Here is a 13196-nt window from a genome sequence, read left to right as displayed (position 1 = left end):
GGACAAAAGATTTGAAAAGACACTTTACCAAAGATCTGAATAGCCAGTGAGACCATGAAAAGATGTCCAACATCGTTAGTTATTAGGGATACGTAAAATGCAACCAAAATAAGATACCAACATACACTTAGAATGGCTAAAATTAAAGACTGGCCACGTGAAGTGTTGGCAAGGATGGGGAGCAGCTGGAACTGTTGCACATTGCTGGTACAAATGCAGTTATGGTTCAGTCACTCCAAACAACTCAGCAGTTTCTTGAAAAACCTACAGTGCAGAGGGACTTCCTTGATGGTCCAGGGGGTAAGACTGCACTCCCAATGCAAGGCGCCCGGGTTAGATCCCGGGTCGGGGAACTAGATCCCACATGCATGCCACAATTAAGAGTCTGCATACACGAGTAAGAAGTCCGTATGCTACAGCAAAGATCTCGCGTGCCACAACGAATACCCAGCGCAGCCAAAATAAATAAATGAATATTTTTTTTAAAAACCTATGGTGCTTGCTTCGGTAGCACATATACTAAAATTGGAACTTATCATGGCCCCGGCACAAGGATGACACTCAAGTTCGCGAAGTGTTCCATATTTTTCAATCTAACCTCAAAAAATAGGAAGCAAGGGGCTTCCCTGGTGGCACAGTGGTTAAGAATCCACCTGCCAATGCAGGGGAAACGGGTTCGAGCCCTGATCGGGGAAGATTCCACATGCCGCGGAGCAACTAAGCCTGTGCGCCACAACTACTGAGCCTGCGCTCTAGAGCCCGCGTGCCACAACTACTGAAGCCCACATGCCTAGAACCTGTGCTCCTCAAAAAGAGAAGCCACCGCAATGAGAAGCCGGTGCACCGAATGAAGAGTACACGCCGCTCACTGGAACTAGAGAAAGCCCGCGCACAGCAACAAAGATCCACCACAGCCAAAAATAAATAAATAAGTAAATAAATTTATTAAAAAAAATAGGAAGCAAAAGTACAAAGATTCAATGAACAATTTTTTATATTTTCTGGGATGGGGAGGCCCTACTTGTTAAGAACCTCAATTGCTAAGGTGAGGGGTTATGCTACAATGTGCTTCATTGATTTCCTCTGCCTCTTTTGCTCTGTTTTATTGCAACCCCTAAGTTGTTCATCACTCTAGTATTTGTAGAAAGGTGTTTTGTATTTTGCCACATCATGATAATAATAGTCCCGGTTTGACTGGCTGGTTTATAAGTTTAAGTACAAATAAATAAAAGATCCATTTTACCCTGAAAAAAAGAAAAAAAACTTAAACCTACACCTACCATAGGACCCAGTCATTCCACTCCTAGGTATTTACCCGAGGATGAAAGTATATGTCCACACAAAGATGCATACCCAGATGTTCACAGCAACTTTATCTGCAATTGTCAAAATGGAAACAACCCAAATGTCCATCAACCAGTAAATGGATAAACAAATTGTGTCCATCCATTTAATGGAATAGTAGGTAGCAGTGAAAAAAGAACGAACTTCTGATACTTGTGACAACACAGATGAAACTTCAAAAATATTCTGTTAAGGGACAGAAGCCAGACACAAGAAGCCACATATTATATGATTCCATTCATGTAAAATTTCTAAAAAGACGAAACTACAGAGAGCGAAAGCAGATCAGAGTGTGCCTGAGGCCAGGGGTGGGAGAAGGGTTGACTGCAACGGGCTTGAAGGAATTCATTGTGGTAATGGACGCATTCTGAAAACCTGGATTGTGTTAATGGGTACATAACTCTATAAATTTATTAAAACTCAGTGAGGAGACTTCCCTGGTGGTCCAGTGGTTAAGACTCCATGCTCCCAGTGCAGGGGGCAATCCCTGGTCAGGGAACTAGATCCCGCATGCCGCAAAACCCCACATGCTGCAACTAAAAGATCCCTCATGCGGCAACGAAGATCCTGTGTGCCGCAACTAAGACCCGGTGCAGCCAAAAAAACAAAAAACTCAGTGAACTGTTCAGCTAAAATGAGTGAATTGTATAGCATGTAACGAATTATACCTCATTCTTGCCCCAGGTTATCCCTAGCCAGGGCTCAAAGCAGGGACTAGGATTCACTGTCCCTTACATGCCACCTCCTACCGGTCACCAAATCCTGTCCACTCTACCCCCTGCATGTCTTCCCAAATCCCCTGATCTCTCTTTGCTCCCCACTACAGGCCTCCAAAGCCCAACTCATGCACCCGGACCCTCAGGCCTTTCTGAGGCACACGAGTATTAACCATTTCATCATTTATCACACTGATGGAAATTATTTGCTCCCATAAGCTCACCAGCAAGAAAAAGTCCGAATTTCTTCCTTGGTCACCGAGGGTAGCAGACTGTCCTGGGGGACTGGGATGAGAAGGTCTAGATTACTCTGGCCTTGTGCAATGGGAAGAGGGAGGGAGGTCTTACATCCTAAGATCCCCCCTTTCCCTCTGAGAACCCAGAACAATGCATAAAAATATCTTCAATTACTATGCCAATTCTGCGGTTCAAACAACCAGTCTCAGGACTTGTCCAAAGGGAAAGGGGGCCTCTCTCAGACCAAAAGGGGTGAATTCTTCCACCATGATCTGAGGGCAGGACCATGCTTCAAGTTCTTTTCCCTGGGGGTGAATGGGATTTACAACCCATGTGGCTTGGAGGGAGGAGCCACAAGGTCGGGCCCTTCTCATGTATTTTTTAAACCTTCAGCGCTCTCTCACCATCTTCAGGCTTCCCAAGACCCATTCTAGCCCCCCAGGACCCCTGGGACCCCAAGACCTCTCCCTGCCAATCAGGACTCACTGGGACCCCCAGGGCCCCTCAGCTCCCTCTCTCAGGTTCTCCCTGGTCCCTCAGGCCTCTTTCAGGCCCTTGGGTTCGCTTGAGCCTCCTACTCCCAACCTTCTACAGTCCTCACCCCTCCCAGGTCCCCTCAGCATGTCCTCAGGACCACCTTTAGGAACCTCAGGGTCCTTCAGCACCCTCCAAGAAGCCGTGGGCCTCAGCCCTCCAAATTCCCCTCAGCCCCTCCTCAGAGTCGCCCAGACAGCCTCAACAACCTCAAGACTTCCTATAGCCCCTGCTCAGGACCTCCCTGCCTCCCAGACCCCTTGGCATCCCCAGTTCCCCCATGGCCACATCACAGTCAGGAGCCCCTGCGTTTCCTTTCAGATCTCCACACCCCTCAAAGCCCTCTCAGGCCCCTAGGGCCGCATGCAGACGCCTGGAGGCCCTGGGGCCCCCAATCCGCCTTCGGATGACCCGTGAACAGCCCTCAGTCCCCTCAGTACTCCATAGCCACCTAAAGTCCGCAGCCCCCGTAAAAATCCTCGAGCCTGCCCAGGCCACTCCTCCAGGACTCCCCTTAGGTCACTCCAGCCCCGGGGCAGGTGCAGGCCCACCCTGTGGGTTGGTTCTCACCTGTTAGGGCGCTCGGGGCCCGGGCCCGCGCGTAAGCCGCCGCCACCAGCGCCACCACTGCCACCGGACGCCGCCATCTTCCCGCCGCCGCCACAGCGCGTGCTAGTGACGGGAACCGCGCGCGCCGGCCCGGGAGACTAAGTCTCGGGGGGTGGGGCGGGGCCTGCTCTGCGGAGGGGCGGGGCCCTAGGCGAGGGGCGGGGCCGGGTCTGAGGAGGAAGCGGGTCCTGGGCCGCGAGGGAGCGGGGTCTGCGGATGCGCGGGGGAGGGCAAAGGCAAGTGCTGGTTCTGCGGGAGGAGGGGGGGTGGGGCCTGGGGAGAGGGGCGGAGTCTGGGACGAGGCACGGTCGTGGGTCTGAGGAGGGACAGGAGACTGGTGGGACAGGGACAAGGGGCGGGGGGCCATAGTCTACGGAGGGACGTGGCCCGAGTAAGGGGAAGGACCTGTCTGGGAGAGACTGGCCAAAGGAAACCTGTGCGTGTGGGGGCGTGGCCTGGGGGGGCGAGGAATGAGGCGAGGGTGAGACGTAGCTAGTAGGGGCAGCCCGACCGTTTAGTGCTGCACTTCAGGAGCGGGGTTGGCTGTGGGAAAGGGGAGCGGCGGAGCCGAGCCGAGATGAGAGGAAGGACATGGAGAAACTGGTCGAAGAAATCTGAGAAACCCCCCTCTCTCCTTCCAGGGTCACTCCCTCGCCAAGACCTCCCTCAGACTCAGGAACTCACCTGGTGCCCAGGCCTCAGACTTCCAACCCATCTTTGGGTCCCAGCCTTCCCCCATCTTCCCAGAGCCTCCTCTCTCCCATCCAAGAACCTCCACCTTCAGATTCCAACATCTGCCCTCAGATCCCCAAACCTCCTGCTTCACCCTCAGTTGTGGTTCCCATACCCCCAAACCCCTGCCCTCAAGTTATCTCCCCCATCCTCCGCTCAAATCCCAACTCCACTCCCCAAATCCTTGCCCACAGACCCTTCAAACCCACACTTACACCCCCAAAGTCCATTCCACCAGACCCAACCCCCTTGGACATCCCAGCTCCAGTGCCGCAAACACCCCTGTCTTCAGCCAGGGCGCGAAGTCCTGCATCTATTTCCCTTTGTTCTTCCTTCTTCCCTCCCTTTCCTCTCCTCCCTTCTGGACCCCATGGAGCCCAGAGCCAAGAAGGTAAAGTTTCCAGAGCCTTTGAGGCCACCCCCCACCCCACCCCCAACCCACTGAATGCCTAGAATCTTCACCCTGGAAGGGTCCAAGCTTCCAGGATTTTCTCTCCAGCCTTGAACCCATTTATTCTTTCACCCTCTAAGTTGGAAAACCCTCCCTTGTGCAGCCTCAGACAGGGTCCAAGGGTCCAAATGGGGCTCAGAGCCTTCCTGCAGTCAGCGCTGGGGAAAGGGGGTAGACATGGGGCTGGAGGGCCCAGAGGAGGAAGCAAGGGGCCTCCCTGGGTGGGCTCCTTCAGGTAGAACCAGACGCAACTGATCCATCTCCAGCAGAGGGTCGGGTACACAGTAGGTACTCAATCATTTGTGTAAAATGCTCAGGACACTTTAAGTTGATAGATACCAGGTGCTGAAGGGCCCTGCTAACTCCTCCAGCACACAGTAAGCGCTCGATAAATATTGAATGTGTGAGAGCATGAGCAGCTCACATTCCGGCTAGCTCTGCACACATCCCCTCACCTGCCTGTGGTCTGCCTGCCACTTGAGCCTTTATTCCGGATGAACCACATGCAGGCATCAAACCCCGCTCAGCAGAGACCTTCAGCTCGCACGCCCGACACATACAGCTGTAGGCAATGGCATCCATATGCACCCACACTTCATAAACACACAGATTTGACCCACATGTCAGACACATAGTCAAAGATAAGCAAGAAGGGGTTCACTGGGCCCCTGGCTGCGTGCTTACAGGTAGCACACTGCAGGCGCATGGTCTGTGGACACACTAGTTACTTCAAGATCACATAGCACAGGACCGCCAGTGCAAAGGCCCTGAGGTAGCATGCCTGCAGTGTTGCCTGGTGGGGGAAAGTGAGGGAGAGGGAGAGGGAAGGAGAAGATGAGGTGGGCAGCCACGAGGGGTGGTCTAGGTCATGGAGGGCCTTGTGGACCACTGAGGAGGCATTTTCCCTGTGTGAAATGGGGGGGGGGGGCTAGTGAGCAGAGGGAGTATAACCAACACTGACAGTTGGAGGCAATATCTTGACTTAGAGACATTACTTAGGAGGCAAGATTTCCTGGCCAAAAGATGGTGCTCATCCCATGGTGGTGGCCAGGGAGGAATGGGAGGCGATCCTTGCCAGGATGTACTTTGCAGGTGGAGCCAACAGGTGATACAGCAGATGGGATGTTGGGGGGCAGGCAGAGCGAGGCCAGGAATCCCCCCCAGCGTTCTTGGCCTGAGCCCAATGGGCTGCAATACCTGGAATGCATCACGGGCAGGTGGGGAAAGAGAGGACCCAGGAAGGTTACTGCACACAGTCATCCAATAATGATGACCCACGGTCTGGCAGAGCGCACAGGCAGGGACATGGCAGACAGCGTCTGCAGGCCTGGCCACCATCTGGCCCACAGCTGGCACAGCTCTCCCAGAGGCAAAGGCCTCACCACCTGCTCCCCGCTCCAGACCAGCTGTGGGACTCACGGCCCCAGGTTGGAGCTGGGAGGCCTCCTTATAACCTCCAGGTGTTACAGAGGAGGAAATTGAGGCCTGGGGGATAGGAGATGCCTTGCTTTCCTACATCCTTACCCTGGGGCCTCATCCACCCTGTCTGCCCTTCACCATTGAGTGGCCTCAGAGCAAGCTGCTGACACTCGGGCGCCTCCTTCTGCTTCTCTATAAACTAGAGAGGTCGCCATCAAATAAATTCTCACAATCTTTGCTATTACCCTTCGTTGTGCATCAACTTCTTATGAGCCTCGAGGCCTTGAGTGGGTTGCTCCAGCTCTACACATCAGTTTTCCCATCTTCAAAATGTCCTTGTGGGACAGAGCAGAAGCCCGGATAAAATAAGCAATGTACAGGGCTCAGGGCCACTCAGGTAGTAGATCCTAACTCCATGCCAGCTGTGGGCATCTCCCCTCTCCCACACTCACTCTTCGACCCTCAGCCCTGCTTGATTTTTCTATCTAACAAACTCTGCATTTTAGGTTTCCTTGTTTTAAAATGGAGATATAATTCCCATGCCGTAAAATTCACCATTGTAAAGTGTACAATTCAATGGCATTCAGTGCATTCATGATGTCATGCAATCAGCACCTCTATCTAGTTCCAAAACATTTCCATCACCCCAAAAGGAAACCCCATCCCCGTTAGCTGTCACTCTCTGTTCCCACTCCCTCAGCCCCTGGCGATCACTAATCTGTTTTCTGTCCCCATGGATTTACCTATTCTGAACATTTCATATAAATGGAATGACATGTGTCCTCCTGGGTCTGGCTTGTTTTATTTTATTCAGCATAATGCTTTTGAGGTTCATCCACATTGTAGCATGTGTCAGTGCTTCATTTCTTTTTATGACTGGGTAATATGCCATAGTATGGGGATTTCCCTGGCAGTCCAGTGGTTAAGACACTGCAATTCCACTACAGGGGGTGTGGGTTCGATCACTGATCGGGGAACTAAGATCCCACATGCTGTGCGGCATGGCCAAAAAAAAAAAAAAAAATTCCACAGTATGGATGGACCACGTTTTGTTTATTTATTCATCCACTGATGGACATTTGGGTTGTTCCTCTCTTGGCGATTGTGACTAGTGTTGCTGTGAACATGCGTATACAAGCATCTGTCAGAGTCCCTGTGTTCACTTTTGGGGGGGGTACATACCTAGGAGTGGAATTGCTGGATCACAGGTTAGCTCTATAAGGAATTTTTTGAGGAACTGTCTTGCATTTTCTTTTCTTTTCTTTTCTTGTTTTTTGGCCTCATGGCATGCGTCGCTTGCAGGATCTTAGTTCCCCAATCAGGGATTGAACCCGGGCCCTCAGCAGTGAAAGCGCATAGTCCTAACCACTGGACCACCCGGGAATTCCCTGCATTTTCTTTTCTTCCTTATCCTCTGTCATCTCCTCAAGGGATGGGGACTCTGTTTTCTTCCTGGCTACTCCACAGAGCCCTGGGCAGCACCCAGAATGTTAAGTAAATACACGATGCATGAACAAATCAATGTGACTCTTGGCTGAACAAGAACTCTTAGGTTCTCTGGGTTCTCAATTTCCATATATGTGAAATGCGAATGGACTCAATCCTTCCCTTGGTAAGAATTAGTCCTGGGCTTCCCTGGTGGAGCAGTGGTTAAGAATCCACCTGCCAATGCAGGGGACACGGGTTCGAGCCCACGTCCAGGAAGATCCCACATGCCGCGGAGCAGCTAGGCCCATGGGCCACAACTACTGAGCCTGCACTCTAGAGCCCGCAAACCACAACTACTGAGCCCACACGCCACAACTACTGAAGCCCATATGCCTAGAGCCTGTGTTCCGCAATGAAAAGCCACCACCATGAGAAGCCCATGCACTGCAACAAAGAGTAGCCCCTGCTTGCCGCAACTAAAGAAAGACTGTGCACAGCAACGAAGACCCAACGCAGCCAAAAATAAAATAAATTTAAAAAAAAAAAGAAGGAAAAGAATTAGTCCCCCTTTCTCCAAAAAGGCTGTGAGCCTGACACTCAGATGCCCACAGTGTAAGCACCATGGGCTGCTAACTCGCCCCAAGCAAACAGTCACCAATTCTGCATTTCTTCCTCCCACTGCTGCCTCCACAGATGCTCAATGGCCGGAACCTGAACAGCAGAGAAGGTCAAGTGCAGAGATGGGGAGGGGCTCCTGCAGTTACACAGCAATGGCTTTGGGCTCTGCGCCTTAAGGAGTGGGCCATCTGGGAGGCTGAGACAGAGACAGCTCTGGGGAGCCCCACCTCAGTTGGAGCACTGGGGGCAGACGCCAGTCCACAGCCAGGCAGGACCAGGACTGCTGCTTAGAGGTGAGCCAACCCCAGGGAACCTCATGCAGGGTGGGCAAAGGAGGCCCCAGTAACTGATCCCCAGTGGAAGTGGGCTCTGGGCGAGGGGAGGAATCCCAGCTTCCTCTGTTGTTACTATTAATAACATAGTAGCCACTATGGGCCAAGTGTTGTGACATGTCCTCCCAGAAGCTTCTTCCTATGAGCCAGGGGTCCTGGTAGCTCCCCAGGACCAAAGTCACATGTGAGTGTCTGGCAGAGCCCAGCCTCAAGCCAGATCCAAATCTCACCTCGTTTCAAATCTACACTCTTCACAGCTGACTCATCCCCTCTCAGCCTCAGTTTTCTCATCTTTAAAATTGGCGTACACCCAAGGGACGTGAAATCGGGTGTTTAAACAAATACACATGCACACATGTTCACAGCAGCATTAGTCACGACCGCCAAAAGGAGGAAACAGCCCAAGTGTCCATCAAGTGACAAATGGATAAGCAAAATGTGGTCCATTCATACAATGGACTATTACTCAGCCATGAGAAGGAATGAAGCTCTGACACATGCTATAACGTGGAAGAACCTAGAAAATATGCCGAGTGAAAGAAGCCAGACACAAAAGGTCACCTTTTGTATGATTCCATTTATATGAAATGTCCAAAACAGGCCAATCCTTAGAGACAGAAAGCAGACTGGTGGTTGCCAGGGGCTGGGGGAGGGGGGTGGGGAGTGGCTGCTAATGGGAACAGGGCTTCTTTTCGGGAAAAATGGAAATGTTCTGAACTAAACAGAGGTGATGGTTGCACAATATCGTGAATGTACTAAATGTCACTGAATTGTTCACTTTAAAATAGTTAATTTTAGGGAGTTCCCTGGTTGCCTAGTGGTTAGGATCTGGTGCTTCACTGCCAAGGGCCTGGGTTCAATCCCTGGACGGGGAACTGATACCCCTCAAGCTGCGCAGCAAGGCAAAAAAAAAGGTTAATTTTGCATTATGTGAATCTCACTTCAGTGGGAAAAAAAAGGGGAGGGGCATAGAGACCACTTCCTTCCAGGATTGTGAGTGGGGCTCAGTGACAAATAAACATAGTTGCCCTTTATCTTGCTCTCTCGCTGTCACCCCAGCCGGCCTCACTGCAGCGCCCCCTTGAAGTCAGATCTGCACCGGGTCCACCTTCTCTAACTTTACCTGCCGTCTAGAACGTTTCCTGCCTGGGTCACCCTCCCGGGCCACCACCATAGCTATACCTCCTAAGATCATACTGGGTACTCGGTGACCTCCAGACTTTGACCCTCATCCTCACAACAACCTTGCGAAGTGGGGAAAGTGAGACTCAGAGAGTGGAAGCATCCTGCCAAGGCTCAGGAGCAGGAAATGGAGCCCCCAATCTCCGACTCCGAGGCTATGCCCTCTCCAGCACCCCATGCTGACTCCCTCTCCTCCTTTTCTTCAGGCATTCAATGAGCACTTATTGACAGCTTCCTATGCCCCAGACCCTGTGACGGGCACGGAGTACATGCTCCAGACAAGGCTGAGACAGCCCTACCCCCAGGAGAACAGTCTCGCTGAAAAGAAATTGAACAAACACCCTCACTGTACTGGGTTGAATGGTGTCCCCCCAAAGACATGTCCACCTGGAACCTCGAAATATGACCTTTTTTGGGATAAGGGTCTTTGCAGATATAATTAAGGTAAGGATCTCGAGATGAGATTATCCTGGATTGGGTGAGGGAGCTAAATCCAATGACTTGTGTCCCTAGAAGAAGAGGTAAATCCAAACAGAGGGAAGGCCATGTGAAGATAGAGGCAGAGATTGGAGGGATGTGGCCACAAGCCAAGGAATGCCTGGAGCCACCAGAAGTTGGACGAGGCAGGGAAGGATCCTCCTCTAGAGCCTCCAGAGGGAGCACAGCTGCCGACACTTTGATTTCAGACTTCTGGCACGGCAGAAGGGCTGGTCAGTGTGGTCTCGTGCACCCTCCCATGTTCTTCAAACCCACCACAGGTCTCTTCCTCCAGGAAGCCTTCCTGGCTGCTCAGCAGAGACCCCATTTCCCCTCTGCCTAGTCTGGCTGCCTAGCCTGTGTCCAGATTGGGGCCTTGCCATGTTTCCAGCCTCTTGAATCCAGCACTGACTGGCAGCAAATCTGTCGGTGAATGAATAATATTTTCTTGTGCTGGCTCTGCTCTGGCTTTCCTTCGTTGTTTCCAGCCTTGCAGCTCTCTTGGGCCTCCCAGTGTCCGCACTATCACCCCAGAACCCAGCCCCCACTGGCTTCTCCTACAGGGGGAGAGGGTCCCCAGCCCGAGCTCCCTGTGTGTGACTTCTTTTAGGGAAGAGCAGAAAAACCCAACATTGAAGACAGATGGAGCCGAGTTTGCACCTTCTCTGCAATTTTTTTTTTAAGTTACCATTTACAGAGTGTTTTCAATGCCCAGAACTGTGCATTCTCGTGTATTCTCACCACACCTCTGAACGGTTATCAGTGTCCCCATTTTAGAGATGGAAACGTGATGGCTCTTACGCTCATCTGGTGGGAATGTCAACTGGTACAACCACTTGGGACAGCCGTTTGGCAATATTTGCTAAAAGGGAGTATTTGTACACTCTGTGGCCTAGCAATTCCAGCCTTGGGCATTTTACGAGTGTCCTGGGGCTGCCGCAACAAATGACCACAAACGGATGGTTTAAAACAGAAATTTACTCTCTCACAGTTCAAGAGGCCAGAAGTCCAAAATCAAGAGGTTGGCAGGGTTGGTTCCTTCTGAGGGCTCCGAGGGAGAATCACGCCTCTCTCCCAGCTTCTGGTGTTGTCTGCCATTTTTGTCATCCCTTGACTTGCAGCTATACCACTCCAATCTCTGCCTCTATCTTCACATGGCCTTCTTCTCATATCTCTCTGCATATTCATTTCTGTCCCTAACCAAGACACTCTCACTGGATTTGGGGCCCACCTTAATCCAGTTTGATCTGGATTCTTAGCTAAATTCCATCTGCAAAGACCCTATTTCCAAACAAGGTCACATTCTGAGGTTCCAGGTAGACATGAATTGGGGGGGATTTGGGGCACCACTCAACCCACTACAGGTATCCCTCCAACAGAAAGGAGGACAGGGATTCACCAAAATATGTAAACATAAATGGTCATAGCAGCCCCAAACTGGAAACAGCCCAAAGGTTCATCAACAGGTTGATGGATAAACAGACAACGACATGGTCAGTGGTGGAATACTATGCAACAAGGAAAAAGAATGACCCACTACTACATGTATCCCACAAGGGATCTCACCAACGCTAAGCAAAAGAAACAAAAAGGACACGTGTTGTGATTCCATGTACTTGAAATTCACAAACAGGCCACACTAAACTGTGGTGACAGAGGTTGGGCCAGGGGGCCACCTGGTGGGGATCATCAGGGAGGCAAATCAGTGACCACAAAGGGACACGGGGCCTTGGGGTGATGGAAATGTCCTATATCTTGATTATGGGGCAACGGGGGATTACATTTGTCAAAATTCATTGAGCACTTAACATGGTTGTATTATTAAATGTAAAGTTTGCCTCATTAAAGCTGATTTATTAAACAAAAATAGGGAGTTCCCTGGTGGCCTAGTAGTTAAGATTCCGGTGCGTTCACTGCCTGACCCAGGTTCAATCCTTGGTAGGGGAACTGAGATCCTGCAAGCTGCATGGCACGGCAAAAAAACAAAAACAAAACAAAACAAAAAAACAGGTCGGGGCTTCCCTGGTGTACAGTGGTTGGGAATCCGCCTGCCAGTGCAGGGGACATGGGTTCGAGCCCTGGTCCAGGAAGATCCTACATGCCGTGGAGCAGCTAAGCCTGTGTGCCACAACTACTGAGCCTGCGCTCTGGAGCCCGCGTGCCACAACTACTGAAGCCCGTGCATCTAGAGCCCGTGCTCCGCAACAAGAAAAGCCACCGCAATGGGAAGTCAGTGTACCACAACGAAGACTAGCCCCGGCTCGCCGCAACTAGAGAAAGCCCGTGCGCAGCAAGGAAGACCCAATGCAGCCAAAAATAAATAAATTAATTAATTAATTTTTTAAAAAAAGCAGGTCGGATGGAGCCAAGGGGACAGAGGTCAGATGTGGGGCTGCCTCTGGGAAGTGACTGGAAGCGGGCACAAGGAAGCCCCTGGGGGCTGGTGGGTACTCTGTATTTGGGTCACAGGAGTGTTACCATTCATTGGGCTGCACAGTAAAAATGGGTGCACCTTGCTGTTTGTAAGTTACATTGGATTGAAAAGAAAAAACCTGGGGCTCAGAGAGGTAAGTAACTCACCCAAGGTTCCAGCAGGATAGTGTGAGAGCTGCCTACCCTGGAGCTCATCACCACCTCCTGGTCTCATCACCCCCTCTCTCCATTCAATCAACAAGCACTTATTATGCACCTAGGGATTCAACCGTAAGCACACGAGACCCGATCCCCGTCCTTCATGTTCCAGAATATTCTGGAATGTATATTCTAATGGGAAGGACAAACCTGAGACATACAAACCAATCATGGCCAAGATCTTTCCAGATGTGATCATTGCCATGAAGGCAATGGGCTGAGAGTGACCGAGCGGGGAAGGACTGCTTTAACCAGGAGGTTGGGGAGAGCCTCTTTGAGGAGGTGATGTCCCAGCTTTAATAAAGCAGGAGACAGAATGTTCTAGGGTGTTCTGGGACATTCCAGAACATTGTGGAAGGGCCCAGAATGTTCCAGAATATTCCAGGGGGAGGTACTGTGTATGGATCAAGCCAGGTGCCTGAAAGAGCCTGAGGAACAGAGGTGAGACCACATTGGCTGGGTTGACATGGGCAAGGCTTGGAGCTA

The 13196-nt window shown here is 51.3% G+C and overlaps 1 protein-coding gene and 1 pseudogene across 3 annotated transcripts in view; one reads left to right on the top strand and one right to left on the bottom strand.

Annotated features, from left to right (window-relative positions):
• The window catches only part of KLHL26 (kelch like family member 26), a 28415-nt gene extending 24860 nt beyond the window's left edge, over positions 1-3555 (bottom strand). Inside the window, exon 1 of one of the 3 annotated variants that reach the window (XM_073803100.1) lies at positions 3402-3555. In XM_073803100.1, coding sequence (XP_073659201.1) covers positions 3402-3478 — 77 coding nt within the window. In that variant the 5' untranslated portion in view covers positions 3479-3555. The other 2 variants (XM_073803101.1, XM_073803102.1) reach the window with 2 other exon arrangements.
• LOC117311995 (U6 spliceosomal RNA) lies at positions 496-589 on the top strand (annotated as a pseudogene).
• Positions 3556-13196: the final 9641 nt, after the last annotated feature.

The sequence above is a fragment of the Tursiops truncatus genome, chromosome 3, assembly GCF_011762595.2.
Source record: "Tursiops truncatus isolate mTurTru1 chromosome 3, mTurTru1.mat.Y, whole genome shotgun sequence".
NCBI lineage: Eukaryota > Metazoa > Chordata > Mammalia > Artiodactyla > Delphinidae > Tursiops > Tursiops truncatus.
This window is presented reverse-complemented; position numbering and strand designations above follow the sequence as displayed.